The sequence below is a fragment of the Aquarana catesbeiana genome, linkage group LG11 (genome assembly GCF_042186555.1).
Source record: "Aquarana catesbeiana isolate 2022-GZ linkage group LG11, ASM4218655v1, whole genome shotgun sequence".
Classification (NCBI taxonomy): Eukaryota; Metazoa; Chordata; class Amphibia; order Anura; family Ranidae; genus Aquarana; species Aquarana catesbeiana.
The window spans coordinates 51,556,370-51,573,950 of NC_133334.1; the positions used below are offsets into that span (position 1 = coordinate 51,556,370).

The 17,581-nt window shown below is 43.0% G+C and overlaps 1 protein-coding gene across 8 annotated transcripts in view; it reads right to left on the reverse strand.

The window, feature by feature from the left end:
* Window positions 1-374: 374 nt before the first annotated feature.
* Window positions 375-17,581, reverse strand: part of PACSIN3 (protein kinase C and casein kinase substrate in neurons 3) — a 170,627-nt gene continuing 153,420 nt past the window's right edge. For 5 of the 8 annotated variants that reach the window (XM_073604343.1, XM_073604347.1, XM_073604346.1 and 2 more), the window contains 4 exons: window positions 17,214-17,353; window positions 12,777-12,839; window positions 10,104-10,261; window positions 375-2,183 (listed from right to left, as the gene is read on the reverse strand). In XM_073604343.1, the coding sequence (XP_073460444.1) occupies window positions 2,068-2,183; window positions 10,104-10,261; window positions 12,777-12,839; window positions 17,214-17,353 (477 nt within the window). In that variant the 3' untranslated portion in view covers window positions 375-2,067. The remainder of the gene's footprint in view (window positions 2,184-10,103; window positions 10,262-12,776; window positions 12,840-17,213; window positions 17,354-17,581) is intronic. The other 3 variants (XM_073604349.1, XM_073604350.1, XM_073604348.1) reach the window with 3 other exon arrangements.

The following is a 17,581-nucleotide window of genomic DNA, read 5'->3' on the forward strand; positions in this document are numbered from 1 at the left end:
CAAGATAAACTTATTTGGTTCAGATGGTGTCAAAAGTGTGTGGTGGCAACCAGGTTTATTTCCTCCCAACATCGGTACCCGATATCAAAAATAATCTTTGAGTGGGCACAAAGTCCCAGAGATACAATCCAAAATCTTGTGGAAAACCTTCCCAGAGGAGTGGAGGATGTTACAGTCATAAAAGAAGGGCGGGAACCCATCATTTTGGAATGCAATGACCAACAAGCTCATGTAGGTGTGATGGTCAAATGTCCACAAACTTTTGGCCATATAGTGTATATTAGCCTCTTTAAAGAACAAGTTGCCCGCAATCTTTTACATTCACACCATTCATGCAGTATCCCAGAGACACAAAAGCAAATTAAAACTGTGGATAAAAACAATATGGTTTTTTATTATTATTTAAATACAAAATACATTTTTCACAATAAGGTCACTTGCATGATGCGATGGCACAATATTGAACCTCCCTACTCGTGTGTCTCACCAGCGCAAAAAAAGTGCTTTTAAAAGCCTCATGCTAATCTCATTGGCTTCCTGAATTTTGGGGGGTCATCAGAAGACAAATACCTGACCAATGACCGAGCGAGAAAACACACTCGGAAGAGTTATTCTTCACAAACAGTATTTAGAATAAATCATCCAATCTCGACATTTACTAAAGTAAAAAAACTCCGATCATCATCCCAAACTTATATCAGGAAAAAATAAATCCTAAAAACAAAAACTTTTTGGGAATCCTTTATATCCCCTGGCTACCAGAGACTGGAGATGCGTTGTAAATGTAATTCCAATCCTGCCAGCAACCAAGGCAATAGTACACCAACTAAAAAATTTTTGTAACAGACTACAAGGTGTTTGCTGTGCAAAAGGTGGAAACTTTAAAGGCCAACACCATCCAAAATGGATTTCGATTTTGGGTGGGCACCAGTAAGCAGAATTGTCCAAAAGTTTATTGTATCTTATCTAGAGTCTATTGAGGAAGTTAACCAAAGTTTTTTTGTGTCCCCCTCCAATGAGGTCATAAAAGGAGTTGTCAGCTCTCTTGGATTCCCTAGTTATGTTTTTATTCTACATTATCCCAGAGGGGATAATGGGATGAGATGGGATAGCTTTAAACTAGTAGTCCCCAAGATATAAGAAACCATTATATTTGTATGCCAGCAGCTGTACAAAATTGAAATCTGACTGTTTGGATTTGGCCTTTAAAGTTGCCCATTTGTTCACAAAGTTGTTCACCAATTGCACAAACTTAAACAGCTAGGGCATTACAACTTAATCCCCAGCACGAGGGGCAAAAAGGCTGGCACCTGTGGGCTTTATCCATTTGGCGTTTACATATCTGATAATTACAATACTTTTTACAGGTCACAACCTTAAGAGGATGGTATGTTGAAGACACCAAGTCTAAATGGCGTTTAGCACGATCTTTACACTTTTGTAAATTCCTCAACAATGTTCTCAACATCCTCCATATCCAAGAGCTTTAGTATTTACACCCAAGAATGACTTTAAAGTGTCAATTCACCCAAAACTGGATCTTTTAGGTTTTTGGTAGATACAGGTGGTGTTAGTCGCCCACTCATTTATATCCTTTGCTGAAAGCATTGCCCCCAGCCACTATATAGCAACAAAGGGAGTCTTGTTACTCCTGCTATACTATCCATTATCTAGATGAAGAATTTGATGGCAAAAGTGAGGCTTCTCATCAATTATGGCTGGGAGGCAGAGCTGGGAACTTAAGTAGAGTGATGCTTGAGTGAATTATATAAAGACAAAGACTGAGTCACTCCTCCAGCATTCTCCCATAACTAAAATTTCAGTTTTGGGTAAACTTTCCCTTTATTTCTCATAATGCTGCAGAGAACATCCAGATATTATATCTTCTGGGTTGTTTTATTAAGAAAATAATAAAGAAAAGAAATAACTGCATGTCTAAAATAAAATGGTAAAAGCAGCAATGGATTCACTATTAGGATCCAATGTTCATAAGTTTGCCCCAGTCCTCACGACTACTCAGGGCACACACGCACACAGCTTAACGGAAATGCAAGGCTTGGTCAAGTCTCAGGACACAACATCCTCCACGTAGTTCGCCGGATAAAGTCCGATTTTCCCAGAGGTGAGGCGTCCTCGGCACCAGCCCTGTTCATCTTCTGAGCCTAGTTTTATGAGCTCTTCCCCTAAGGAGCGAAACAAGAAACAATGCAGGGTAAAGTCAAGCCTTTAAGACATGTCGGCAACCGCACTAAACGCGGGACTAAACTCAATGATGTTACATATTGCAAGGTTGTGAAAGGGAGTCTGGGTTTGACTATACAAGCACACTAGCCAGGAATATTATGTGCAGAATTTTTGATGAATGTACAAGGTAGCATTTCAATCTCAACCTGGATCTTAGAAGCAGTGTTCACTGCAATAATACAAACCTTCATTGGAGCTTAGTACTGTTGGACGAAGTATCTAAAAGAGAGGGGTCTGTGGGACTTTATATGAGGAGATGAAGTTGTCATCAGCATCCATCCCCATTTTATACAAAAGAGAACAGGGAGGCGGGACTTTAAATGAAGTACGCGGAGGGTCAAGTGTTGTGTGGCATTATATTTGACATATCTATAATATATGTAAAGGAGTAGGACATGCAGGTATTTAATTATATGTGTAGTATATCAATTTTCTATCGAATATGAATTATGAGACAACTGTCCTACTCCTTTACATATAATATAGATATGTCAATTATAATGCCACACAACACATGACCCTCCGCGTACTTTATTTAAATTCCCGCCTCCCTGTTCTCTGTTCAACAAAGTATGAACTGGACTGATAAAATTAGTAGGATCCTAAGGGTTAATTAGTATGGTTTTTCCAGATGCTGGTTAAGGATCTCTCCAATTTTATAAGTCCAGTATACACTCCTGAAAGTGATATTAAAGGGGTTGTAAAGGTTCATGTTATTTCACCTTAATGCATCCTATGCATTAAGGTAAAAAACACTTGTCAGTGACCAGCCCCCCCCTCCCCATTTTACTTACCTGACCCCTCGAACTTGACCCACGGGGATGCGCTGTCTCTCTGCTCGGGGTTCTCTGCTGTTGATTGGATTGATAGCAGTGCAGCCATTGGCTCCCGCTGCTGTCAATCAAATCTAATGACACGGGGGGCGGGGTAGAGTCCCGCAAGGTAACCCCCATGGCGCTTCTCCCAGGGGGTTAACTGATGTGGGGAGGAGCCGCGAGAGCCATCGAGGGACCCCAGAAGAGGATGTTCAGGGCCACTCTGTGCAAAATGAGCTGCACAGTGGAGATAAGTATGACATGTTTTTTTTTTTTTTTTTTTTTTTTAAAATAACAAACACCTTTCGTGTTACTTTAAAGGCAATTAAAGAAAGAAAAAAAGTTAAAAATATTATATATGTTATACTTACCTGCTCTGCGTAGTGGTTTTGCACAAAGCAGCCTCGATCCTCCTCTTCTCGGGTCCCCCGCTGGCACTCCTGGCCCCTCCTGTCTGCTCCCAGAGCAAGCAGCTTGCTCTGGGGGCACCCAAGCAGGCTTACTCCCGAGCCGCTGCTTTGCGTGTCCATTCACACACAGCCCCACTCCCTCTCTCTCCTCACTGGCTGCGATTGAAAGCAGCGGCTGTCCCAGCCAATGAAGAGGGGGGTTAGAGTCCCCGGAGAGCCGAGGCTCTCGGGCACATCGCTGGATTGTGATAGGGCTCAGGTAAATATTAGGGGGGCTGCTGCACACAGGTTTTTCCCCTTCATGCATATAGTGCATGAAGGTAAGAAACCTTCAGCCTTTACAACCACCTGAAGTTTAATTAGTATGATCGCTTCAGATGCCAATTAAGCAAACTCAGGATCCGATCCCTCCATTTTATCAGTCCAGTATTTGCTTCATTCAACAGTACCAGACATTGAAAAAGGGAACACTTTGAACCCCCAAAGCACATTGGATTTTTATGATACAGAATTAAATCTTGGCTTCATATGTTCTGTTTTAGTGCTTTCTTCACCTAGTCCCAACAATAAAAACCTGTCAGGGATTGGCTCGGAGCTGCCATATGGGGCAAGTCCTCTCTACTCGAAAATTATGGTTATATACCACTGGGGATAGAGGACTTAAAGCAAAGCACAAGTTTGCATTTAATGTGATTGTAAAGTCTCCTCATTTTTTCAATAAACATAACAAACATGTTATACTTACCCACCCTGTGCAGTTGGTTTTGCACAGAGCAGCCCAGATCCTCCTCTTCTCGGGTCCCTCTTTGTCTCTCCTGGCCCCTCCCTTTGAGTGCCCCCACAGCAAGCAGTTTGCTATGGGGGCACCTGAGCCGTGGATACACAGAGCTGCCCCTGGCCCCTGCCCCTCTCTCAATGGCTAACTGACTTTGATTGACAGCAGTGGGAGCCAATGGTCCCGCTGCTGTGTCTTAGCCAATGAGGAGGGGAGTCCTGGACGGCTGAGGCAGTCGTGGACATTGCTGGATAGAGATGGGGCTCAGGTAAGTATTAGTGGGGGCTGTTGCACACAGAAGGCTTTTTATCTTAATTCATTAAGATAAAAAACCTTCTGAGTTTACAACCCCTTTAAGAAAAGTCATTAGGTCCACCAATGTGCCCAGACTAAAAATGTTGTAAATGTAAAAGGGACCTTGTGGTGCTTTCAAGTTTCTTGGTTAATCATCTAAGCAACATCAGTGAACCCAGGAATCCACCAATCCTGAATAATGGTAATGTGGAGTGCACACCTGGAATCCAAAGCCTCGGACTAAAATGATTTCTACTACCAGAGTCTCCAATAAAAGCATAGCTCTTAGATGTTTCAAAATGTTTGGATCTACCTAAAAACAAAACATCAGTTTTCGGTATATTCAGCATTTAAATCGTTTTGTGGACTTCAAGTATTTTTTAATTTTTTTTAATTTTTACTTCTTTTGTGTCTCCATTCAGATAAATCCACTTACCGGATAATGACTATATTCCTTTATAAAACAGCTGTAATTATGCAGAGGAAGGATTTAGCAGCACTTTGTAAATAAGACTGTCCCCACAGTAAATACTCTGGGATAATGCACGATTCATCTGATTTGAAAGTAAAACCAATCCTACCAAGATGGAACAATTAAAAGCAAATGCAATCCTTGCACTGATTCATTTAACTACCATAACAATGCAATGGAAGAATAAATGCCAGAGTCCAATCTATCTGCTGGGACTTAAAGCTGAACACTGGGCAGAACAAGTTACCCTTGCAGTGGGCCCCCCTCCACAATGCAAAGGCTAAATGCATGTTGTGTCTAGAGGAGTAGGATTCGGGTGACTTACCTTATCCCGCCCCCAATCTTTCTTCTCTCTGTGCAACCACCCTCCTGAAGTGCAGGAGGCCCAATTGCATGCACGTGAAACCTTCTCCAGCCCAGAGTGCAGATTTTTTTCTTGCTGTAGCTGGGTTTCCATTCATTCCCCCTCCCCACCAATAACCAAAAAAGAATGACAGAGGAAGATTTCCCTTGCTTCTACAATCCCAATCACTACACTGAGAAAATATTGGGCACATGGATTTCAATGTGTTTTTTTTTTAAAGCACGTGATTAGAGTTGTAGGCTCTATTTGCTAATGTCTTGAGCGCTGGGTGGGGTGGGTGTAGTGCGAGTGGATCGCCTCTGTCATCAATCGAACGTGAGCCAGGGGGGTTAGGAGGTGCCAGTATGAGTGAGGGGGCCAGGTCTGTTTGGCAAAAAAGTTTTGACCACCAGCCACCACTGATCACAACTATGATGACTACCAGTGTAAATCTTCTCTGAACCAGGAGTAGGCAATTCATTTTCCCAAGGAGCCACATGAGAAACTGGGACTGTTGTGGAGGGCCTAACTTAATTCTGTTCAATATTAATTTTGGACCACGAAGGACCATTAAAGAGGAACTCCAGACATTTTTGCGTTCATTAAAAGTCAGCAGCTACAAAAACTGTAGCTGCTGACTTTTAATAAACACACACTTACCTGTCCCAGGATGCAGCGATGTGCTTATCTGAGCTGTCCGTTCCCTCTGTCTTCTTTCCCCCAGCGCCAGCATTTCATCTGTGGGCACTTAGATATGACAGCTTGTGACTTCACAGAAGGGGGTGCCTGGGGGGGGGGGGGTGGCCAGGTCTGTTTGCAGAAATTTTTTTGTGACTTCAGTTAGGTGCCCACTAGAGCTGACTCTCCAGTAAACTCAGGCATAGGAAAGCCATTTACAAGAGAGCTGCTTTAAAAAGGCATGTCAGCAGTGACAATCTTTTTAAAATTGGGAGCAGAGGCTGAAGAATATTGAGATCTCTCATGGAGGAGGGGGGGGGGGGTACCCACAGCACAGGGTGGGGATCACTGCAACAGCATTAACGTGCTATACCCCAAGATTTCATATTCCGGATATGTGCCTGCTGTGCTATGTACTTGTATGAAAAACTATCCTATTCTCTCTGTATTGCTCCCTTTGTGTGAAATCACTGGTGTTCCTGCCAGTCCCTCTGATTTCCTAGCAAAAACTGACCATACTAAGCAGGATAGCCCATCGTGGTCAGTTCCCTAACTATGCTGGGAACGTAGGCTGCTCTGCTTAAACGACTAGACTTGTCCTGACTTCCCCCAGCCTTTCACTAGGACGCTCAGTGTGCTGCTGTTTATTCTCTCCCCCCCCCCCCCCAGCTCTTATGCAGAGTAGAGCAGAGGGAATATCATCACTTATATAAAAAAAAGTGGGGGGAAGGGTATTTATAATGTTTTTTTGTAAATCTATACACACGTTTTGACTTTCATTTCTAATTTAAACTAATCGGGTTGTTTTATGTGTTTTTATTGTTTACAATCACTTCAAGCCAATTCTTGCATGGGCTCAAAAAAGGAATAACCCCTAAATCTTGGATCTTTGGCGGGCCACAGAGGATCTGTCAAGCTGGTCTGCTGTACAGAATGTTTGCAAAGACTATATATATATATATGTTTGCTGCACTATTCAGTTAATTATCAACACTACAAACTCCAGCTCTGGTACAAAGGAATGTCAGGCACTGAATCAGTAGACTTGCCCAGCACAGTTCTCAGCGCTTGTTACGCCACTTCGGGGCCCATGACCTCCATTGATTGGCTTTGTCCTTGACATCCAACCTGAACTCTTTCTGCATTACAATAGTGAAGTAAAACGTTTGAGCGGAGTATTGCTCCTAAGTAAAGAAAAACACAAAATCCTTGTATTTGCAGCTTTTAAATTCATACAATCCCGGACAGGATTTGAATACATTTTCTTTTGGGCTGCTGCCACACCACTTGAATGTCGCTTCTCAATTGCTACCTTACTACAGGTAATGTTTAGACTTTATCCTGATCGGTCTCTATTGTTCTATATACTGCTTTCTGTACTACCCTGACTGATATACAGTGGGGAAATGTAGTATTTGATCCCCTGCAGATTTTGTAAGTTGGCCCACTTAGAAAAAAATGAGAATCCACAGAATCTCTTCCTTTCACACTTGTGCAACCTGAAAGTCACGTGACTTGAGGCGATGCCCGTGTAATCTTAAGGTCTATGGACCTCAAGTCGCATCAAAGTCGGACCAAAGTAGTGCAGGGACTACGTTGAAGTTGCAAAGATATGAACGATACCCATTGGAAATCATGGGGTGCGGCTTTGCAGTCCCAAGTCGCAGGACAAGTCACAACATGTGTGAAAGGGGCCTCAAGCGTCACCATCATCAAAACCAAAGGATGTCAGGGACAAGATTGTGGACCTGCACAAGGCTGGAATGGGCTACAAGACCATCAGCAAAAAGCTTGGCGAGAAGGAGACAACTGTTGGAGCGAATGGAAATACAAAATAACCATCAATCGTCCTCAGAATGGAGTTCCATGCAAGGTTTTGCCTCATGGGGTTAAGGATGATTATGAGAAAAGTGAGGGGTCAGCCCAGAACTACAAGGAAGGAGCTTGTGAATAATCCCAAGGCAGTTGGGAGCACAACCACCAAACAAACCACTGGTAACACAATACGCCGCCATGGATGGAAATCCCGCAGAGCCTGCAAGGTCCCCCTACTCTAGAAGGCACATGTAAAGGCCAGTCTAAAGTCTGCCAATGAACAAGGATTGGGAGAAAGTGCAGTGGTCAGATGAGACCAAAACAATCCCTACAGTCAAGCACAGAGGTGGAAACATGATGCTTTGGTGCAGTTTCTCTGCTAAAGGTACAGGCTGACATTGCCGCACTGAGGGGCCAATGAACAGGGCCATGTGTTGTAAAATCTTAGATGAGAACCACCTTCTCTCAGCCAGAACACGGAAGATGGGCCTTCCAGCATGACAATGACCAAAAACATACCGCCAAGGCAACAAAGGAGTGGCTCAAGAAAAAGCACATTAAGGTCATGAAGTGGCCTAGCCAGTCTCCAGACCTTAATCCTATATAAAATGTATGGAGGGAGCTGAAATGTCGAGTTACCAAGCGACAGCCAAGAAACCTTAAGGGTTTAGGGAAGATCTGTAAAGAAGAGTGGACCAAAATCCCTCCTGAGATGTGTGCAAACCTGGTAACCAACTACAAGAAACGTCTTACCTCTGTGCTTGCCAACAAGGGTTTCTCCACCAAGTACTAAGTCATGTTTTGCTTGGGGAACAAATACTTATTGTACTCACTGAACTACAACTCAATTTATAACATTTGTATTATGTGTTTTGTCCGGATTTTAGGTTTATATTCTGTCTCTATCATTTAAAATACACCTATGATAAAAATTATAGACCCTCCAATTTCTTTGTAAGTGGGCAAACTTACAAAGTCTGCAGGGGATCAAATAATAATTTTCCCCACTGTAAGACTTTTTTTAGCCCTTTGCTTGGTGTTTTTTCCTCCTCTTTTTTTTTTTTTCCCTTTTACATTTCGACACATTGTTTTTCTTTCACATGAGGACCATCTTGAAATGATGGACATACCATTGGTCCTGTTCAGTAATTTATAGTTTATACCTCTACTTTGATGGTTCTTACACAGCCCTTTATCTATTTTGGTCCAGTCTTCCCAGTTCCCCTTGTGCTTCCTGGGTGGTGGACCCGCCTTACCTTAATTTCCCAGACTGAGTGTGTCCTTTGGCTCCCCTCTGTGTCATTGCCCCTTTTGTGAACAGTCCTCTGGCTCCCGTTACTCCCTAAATTCTTATGTTGCTGTGTAAGTACACCATATCCATCTTAAGGAGTGGAAATTGTGATCTACACCCACATTCTGATGTTTATGTGGGTACATATGTAGTTCTTTTTTATTATTATTTTTATGACATGGTCTTTTCACAGGTATACTGGATTTGATTATCTCCAGAAGAAGTGAACACTGCTTCACGAAATGCGTTTATATAGTCCAACATTTACCTACCTGTTTATCTCTGCAAGTTTGTTCATATATTGAAATATACAACGTTAATGTGTCTTCATTTTTTTTTTAATACTTTGACATTTGTAGTGTTCATTGCATCCATTTTTAACTTGAATATGGAATAAAAGATGTAGAATTTTTTTTGTAAAGTGGCATTAAGTGGCGCAACTCTAAAAAGACCCATGGGCACATTTGTCTTTCAAATCCATACAATCCCCATACGTCTGTGCTCTGGTGGATTAATAATGCCAGTTGCTAAGCAAATCTCTGCATGATTTAAGCTGCAGAAATCAGAGTTTTAGTATAGAGTGCAAGATTTGTGGAAGGAACTTATGCAGTGCTAATATTGGGGAGTCAGTCCCCAGAACTCTATCCATACTTCCATACAAGTAGCCTTTGTTCATCCACACTTAAAGGCCTTTCTAAAGCATTTCTCAGAGGCATGATTTTGTTCACGCTGGAATTAGTGTTACGTTAATGGTGCGTTGGTGGGTGATGAGGGGGTGGGGGTGGGGGGAGCACAAAGGATTGTTCATGCACAAGTGCCAGTCTGCATGCTCTGCCTGTTGTCAGATTCATGCACTATGGCCTGACCAGGGGATGGAGGTATGGGAGAGGAGGAAAGGGTGGGGGAGGCGTGCCTGTGGAGAGGAATGGAAGGATGGGTTGTTAAGGGAAGGTTAGTGCTCTGTACCTGCCATAAAGCTCAGCTCGTCAGCTTCCTGTCCAGTGTAATCATACAGAGCCTGCACACGCACGCCCTCTACCTGTGACGCCTCCCGACCATTACTGTCCAGGGACTTTCTGGGGCTTTCATCTTCCGACCACTCAGATGTATCGTCCTTTGCACCACTGCAAAAATACACAGGTTAATACAGCTTTTAAGCGCAATGATAATATTCCAAAACTTAGGTACATTGAGTGAGAAATTTAAAGGTTCAGTCCACCTAAAAATGGATATTTCAGATTTCGGTAGATGCCGAGGAGTTTATTGAATACCAGGTCTTGTCTTGGGGACCCCATTGGTGGGACCTCTGCACTTAAATCTCCAAGTTTGCACACTTGCTGAGGCCATAATGAAGGGGCCCTCCAGGTGGATTTCAAATTGTTTATTATGGTTTTTTTTTTTTTTAAGTAGTACAATAGAAAATAAAGTGCTCCTTAACAACTTGAGCTCTGGAAGGTTTTACACCCTTCATGACCAGGCCATTATTTGCTATTTGGCACTGCTACTTTAGCTGACAGCTGCGTGGTCATGCAACGATGTACCCAAACTAAATTTATTTTTTTTTACACAAAGAGCTTTCTTTTGGTGGCATTTGATCACCACTGGGTTTTTTAAATGTTTTGCAATATGAATGAAAAAAAATACAAAACATTAACCACTTCTGGACCGCCCGCCGTCGTTTTACGTCGCTACTTTGAAGAGGTATACTGTTGTTACGGCAGCAGCTAGTTGCTATAACCCCGGCATCCTCTTCTTCAGCGGGCGGTCCACTTCAAGATAAAAGTGGTCTCTGTGGCGGATTCACCGCAAGATCACTTTTATCGGTGGCAGGAGAGGGAACCCCCCCCCTTCTGGCGCTCTCCGGTGCCCTCTGCCGTTTACCAGAGCCGTCGGTAGCGGCGGAGGCCATCGGGTCCTGTCCTTGGCTTGGCATGGAGACGAGTGAGGGGAAGATGGCCCCCAGCCGTCTCTACACCACTGCAGGACGGAAGCAGTGTCGAAACGCCCATAGCTCTTAAAGGGAACTTTTTTTTTTCAAATGACATTAAATTTTTGTTTATTTATTATTCCATTTTAGTGCAAATATGAGATCTGAGGTCTTTTTAACCCAGATCTTATATTTAAGAGGTCCTGTCATGCTTTGTTCTGTTACAAGGGATGTTTAAGTGACGCAGTTTTTTTTAAAAAAAGAACAGTGTAAAAAAATAAAATAAAAAAAAAAAAACATTTTCCCGTCTCGCCGAGCTTGCGTGCTTTGCAGGGAAAAGAAACAGATAGATTGTCAACACAGGGCTCTGGGCTGTGATTGGACACAGCCGATCAGCAGGTCCCAGCCATGAATTATTTGCTGGGATTACTGACAGACTCCCACTGTGTACAATCACCATGGGTGCCTGCAGGGGGGTGGGAGGGGGGGTGCATGCACGCTCCCTAGACCTGGAAGCAGGCAGAGACATACAGGTACGTCTGTCTCTTTGCCTGCATGGGTTGCCCATCTGCAAATGGATAAAGATAAATTCCACAGAGTAAAAACTGTAATTTCAAGAAACAAGCGTAGGCATTGCAAAAAGAGCACAGACAAAAGAATATACAGGTCTTTTATTAATATACCTGACGTACATAGAGCTACAAGTGCTCAACCCGTGGCCCTCCAGCTGTTGTGAAACTACAAGTCCCATAAGGCATTGCAAGCTGCTGACAGTTACAAGCATGACTCTCAAAAGCAGAGGCATGATGGGAGTTGTAATTCCGCAACAGCTGGAGGGCCACAGGTTGAGCACCCATGTAAAAAGTCAAAAATGGCTCAAACGACCACGTCTTGGTTTATGTAATGCTCAGTGTGTGGATTTTTTGATTATAGAGAGAATGGAAAAGAAGGAACTTGAACACACAAAAGGTGGGCAGGAACAGAGTCCAAAAATGCAGCAGGGAACTTTCACCAATAGAGTATACAAGACAAAAAATAACCTGGGAGGAGAATCAGCTCACTAGGCTTTACCGAAACCGATACAAATCAATTCTGGATGGACGGATCCTTCAAAACAAGTATACTTAGCAAGTCAAATATCAGATAGTAAAGTACAGTAACTTTAGCAATCAGTCGGCACTTTGCCTTTTAGCTTGCTCCTCGCACCACCTTACTGAAAGAGCCTGTAGCTTACGGAGATCAGCTGACCAAACAATTTTAGCTGCATGAAAAAAAAAAAAATAGCATACCCAATTAGATAAGTACAGGCTTATTTAGGAAGGCATAAAGAGCTGTAGCTACAATTTGGTGCGAAGAGCTTTGTTGATGTGCTAAGTGAAATAATATAGAACAACCAATTAGTGTTTAATAGTCATTATCAATTAACAGGCCTGACGGATGTTCAAGAAACAGAATACAAGTTCATCTGATCACCATAAGCATCCCAACTGTACTTGTGACCACCAACACCAAAAAGAAAGATACAAGTGAAGAAATTAGAAGGAGGCGTTTCTTATTAGAAAACGTATTTCTTCATCTAATTAGAAAGGAAGGAGGTTCTCGAAACCCATCACCGTTATTAGCTAAATAAATTCCATGTTAATGGGGAGAAAAAAGGAGTTTAGACAAGGCCTCCATGGCCCTGGTGGGCTCTACATGAGAGCTGTACTAACTCTGAGTGTTGGGTCTCCGTTAGGGTGGCATAGAAATCCTGGTCTTCATCTCCGTACGTAAACCTGGGAGGAGGACGTCAAACAAAATGTGAACCAATTCTAAAACTTCAATCTTTTAATCACTTCTGGAACTGCTTTAAGTACAGTAATCCTAAGGCTCGGTTCACACTGGTGCGATGTCAGATACCGCAAGGGATTCGCACCGCATGGCTGTGCAGATCACAGGCGATGTGAATTCAGCCATACGGATTGTATGGCTGAATTTGCATCGCATTTGGACCAAACTCGCGCAGGACCCTTTTTTTTTGTCAGCACCAGAATCGGTGTTCACACCCATGCGATCCGATTCCTGTTTGAATTCACAGTTCGCACTGCGAACCAATCTGGGGGCGTCATTAACTTTGTATCGATACTCCCAGCGGTTCGCATAGGGCAGTGTGAACCTCCGGCGATTCAGGTGCGATGCGGGGATTCGCAGGGTTTCACACATCCCACCAGTGTAAACCGAGTCTAAAGGCACAGTTTTATTTATTTTTTCTAAACCTGCGTCGTTTTATAGTGCACCTCTGGACATATAAAAAATTATTTTCTCTAAAGCAGGCGAGGATCGTAGGTCTTTCTCTGGTTTTTCTCTATGATAAAGGAATTTGGATACCTTGAAAGGGTGTTCTTATGCTCTACCTTCCATACAAAGTTCTGTCATACCCCCTAAAACAGAAGGAGGTTGGGATGTAGGAGATTGTGTGTTCACAACAATGTTCAGAGGTGCTAAATGACATCTATGGCTGGCCATAGATGGAGCGATTTTCTTTCCTGCAACCACAGGTCAGCGTTGATGGGGGAATTGTGGGGGAGCCGCTAGCAATACATGATTCAAATCTCGGCCAGTTCCTGCTGAACCAGATGAGATTCAAACCATCTATGGCCGGCTTAAGCCTGTTATGCTAAACTTCATAGGATAACCTGTTGGTTCTAGCAGGATAATTTAAAAAACAAAAAAAAACACACCAAATCATCAAGGGATGGATCTGTATTCAGATATTCAGAAGAGTCAATGGGGTTGATTTACTAAAAACCGGAGAGTACAATATCTGGTGCAGCTCTGCATAGAAACCAATCAGCTTCCAGGTTTTATTTTCAATGTTTAATTGAACAAGCTGGAGTTATAAAATGATTGGCTATCATGCACAGCTGCACCAGATTTTGCACTCTCCAGTTTTAGAAAACCAACCCCTATGACTGATTGGCTGACTGTGCCTGAAACTCACCCTTTGCGATTGCCCTTGTGACCGTTGCAATGGTTTTTTCCACTGGCCTCTACTTACTATAGGACACAGTAATGAAGAAAGGATCTAACACATCGGGAAGGGTCTAGGACATGAATGCTCAACCTGTGGCCCCTCCAGCTGTTGCAAAATTACAAGTTCCCTGAGGCATTGCAAGGCTGACAGTTACAAGAATAACTCACAAAGTCAGAGGCATCATGGGACTTTTAGTTCTGCAATAGCTGGAGGGCCACAAGTTGAGCGGCCATGGTCTAGGAAGATTCTGAAGCTGCTGCAGCTTTCAGACCACAAACATCTGGGGCACAGACCACAGGAGATGTATTAATACTTGTTTGCCTCGTAGTAGTCCTCGTTTGCAGAGGGTCAAATTTGTTTGTCTTTTTAGGCGACAGCGACTTTAACTTCTAACCATCTAAAAGGTAATGTAGAATTTCTGCCCAACACTAACTAGCCTTAAAAATGTCCCCTCTCCATCCTGCTACCTATACTGACTAACCTGTGTAAAATAAAATGTGTATACTTACCCATTTTTGGCCTGCCCTGGTCTAGTCACCCGATTAGGCTCCCCTGTGTCAGTCAGCAGCAGCTGCAGGGGAGAGGAGGGAGCACCAACTCTGGCTGGAACATGTGTGTGACATCCTGGCTCCTGGATTTCCCAGCCATTGTCAGGCGATCTCCTCTCTCCCCTGCAGCTCACTGACACAAGGGATCACATGATTGGACCAGGCTGAAAATAGGAAAGTATATACAGGAGGGGGGGGGGAATAGGAAATGAAGGCTATTTAGTATTAGGCTGGAATTATGCTTTATACATTAATCGAACTCCAGGTCTGGTTCCAATATTTACTGGTCTACTCCTTCAGACTATTACAATATGGGTTAATCTTGTAATGGAGCTGAAAGTATCCCATGTATGTATGATGTATGTGATCATGAGAACTTGCAGTAGCAGTGTGCACAACCATAGCAACTGGATTAAGTTACAAAAAGGTGGACAATCATACCTGTGTGCTGATAGGGAATGCTCCGGTTCCTATATTTAGTAGTACTTATGCTTTTCCAGGTCTTCCTATTATGTAAAGGACAGTAGAGATACTACCTGACTTATGCGAATATGAAATCCTACGTATTATTTTCTCCAAGTTCTGTATATTCGCTTGTCTGACTAAAACACGGCTTTTGTAGGGTTAGAAGTCTGCATGTATAACTTGATAGCCTGTGAATATCTGGTTGGTGTTCTGTACACCTTTTTTTGTTGTTTTTGCCACAATGTTTGTTTTGTTGTATAAATGCAAAAAATCTTAAATAAAAATTATTTGAAAAAACAACCAAAAAAAAAAAAAAAAAATCATCTAAGCTTGAACAGTAACTCAATCTGCCCATGGATGGATTGAAATTCGACTGGCTCAGTTGGAACTGGATGAATTTCAATCTATGTATGGGCGCTGTGGTTGTACAAAAGATGATCTACCTATAGACCTCTGTAGGATCACCTGCTGGAAAATGTCCTCTCAATCAGCGCTGTGGGCTATGGCCTGCGGTGCTGAACAGTGTATTCAGATGATTGGGAAGCCTGCCTGTTGTTGGAATACGACACAGTGGGAAGATTCCCATTAGTGCATATCATTACTCTTTATTATGGTCGGGACTAAAAAAAAAAAAAAAACAACAAAAAAAAAAACTATCCATTCTTAAAATGCACTTAAGCAGAGCTCCACCCGAAAGGGGGAAGCTCCACTTGTTCGCACCCTCCCCCCTCCACTACCACATTTGGCACATTTTTTTGGGGGGTACCTGGTTTTGACAGGTACCCACTTCTGGGTAAAATCGCTGCACGGCGATCTACGACATATCCAGCCCCTCCTCCTCGCTGCCTTCTGGGACCTGTGTGTGTCCCAGAAGACGGGACAATTCATAAAGCACAGCGTGACTCACGCATGCGCAGTAGGAAACTGCCTGTGAAGCCTGAAGGCTTCACTGCCGGCGCCTGCACCTGAAGCCGATCGAAGAATTGGCTTGGGGTGCTGGCACCGAGTGATCCCTGGACAGGCAAGCATCCTATTAAAAGTCAGCAGTATTTGTAGCTGCTGATTTAACTCTTTGTTTTTTCCATACGGAGCTCCGCTTTAAACTTTGAGCATAACCCCAACCATAGCTTAATGCCTAAACTGAACTCCAGCAGGTGATAAAACGACATTATATGAATTACATCAATCTGTCTTCCTTACACAGCAGCACTCACACTGGGTAAAGGAGGGGCAGAACTAACAGCCAACTGGGTTCTGCTGCAGTGTACATGGGATGGCAGGGAACATGCTGACAGATGGAGAGAGCGGAGTTGCTGATTTTTCAGTGTTACTGCTCCTTCATTGTCCAATCAGTTTTCAGGAAAGCGACAGCACAGTATTTCTTTGAGAAAGGGGTACCACCCTTCTGCCTGTGCTGTCTGGTCGAGGTGTATCAATCACAAAAAAGGCTGGAGAGTCAAATATGTGCATTTCAATTGTGCATTAAGAAATGTTCTCATAGGTCAGCTCTAAAGTACAGCTAAAGTCAAAACTTTTTTTTTTTTTTTTTTTTAGAGTTGGGAGAAACTAGAACATCTGTTTTAATTGCGGTCTGTATCACCGTTAGGGAGATTTACCCTATTTTTGTCCTGTGTGCTGTAAACCCTGAAAGGGAAAAAAAAATCCCAAATTTTGAGTTGTCACCATAACAGAAACAGAGCAAATCCTTCAATGGAAACACTAGTTCTGATAAAATCAGGGATTCCCTCACTTGGGAAGGATTTCCCATTTCCTGTTTTGACTATAAAACAGGAAGTAAAAGGGAAATCTACCCAACGGGGACACTGATAGAGGTTATAACCCTCCCTTTCTCTATCCAAAATGAAAAAAAGGCTTTAACCTTTTGTTTAAAGATAATTTAACCCCCTAAAGCTTTAACAAGCAGGGCCCTCTGATTCCTCTTGTACCAAATTGTAATGTAACTGAAATGACTGCCCTCATGTTGTAAAGCGCTGTGCAAACCGTTGGCGCTATATAAAACCTGTATAATAATAATAATAATAATAAAGCCTTATACTTACTTAACTCCAGATGTTATTCTGAACCCCCTGCTGGTATGAGGAATAATAGGAATCATCTCTTACCCTCTGTTGAGCTGCTGGGTGGGGGTCCCTGGAGAAACTCCATCCTTAGCTGGAACAATGCCAGTGAGGGTCACCTCTTCTACATTTTTACTGGTACGCTCCTTCTTGCTGATTGGCCTCTGTGTCTCTGGAGACCATTCCTGTAGTGGAAACACATAAGTACTGAGAAACCTCCTTCCCCGCTGTGGTCTGATCAGCACAGACTTTGGAGACCATAAAAAAAGCACATCAAAAAATATCGGTCATCTGCAGCTCTGGAACATAGCAAATGTGTATTGGGGCTCATGCAACTCAGGCGCCTCCTTTTGTACAGTGTAAACATGTTGGTGTATTTTGGTGCCCGGGAGCCGAGTACAACTGTCTACAGA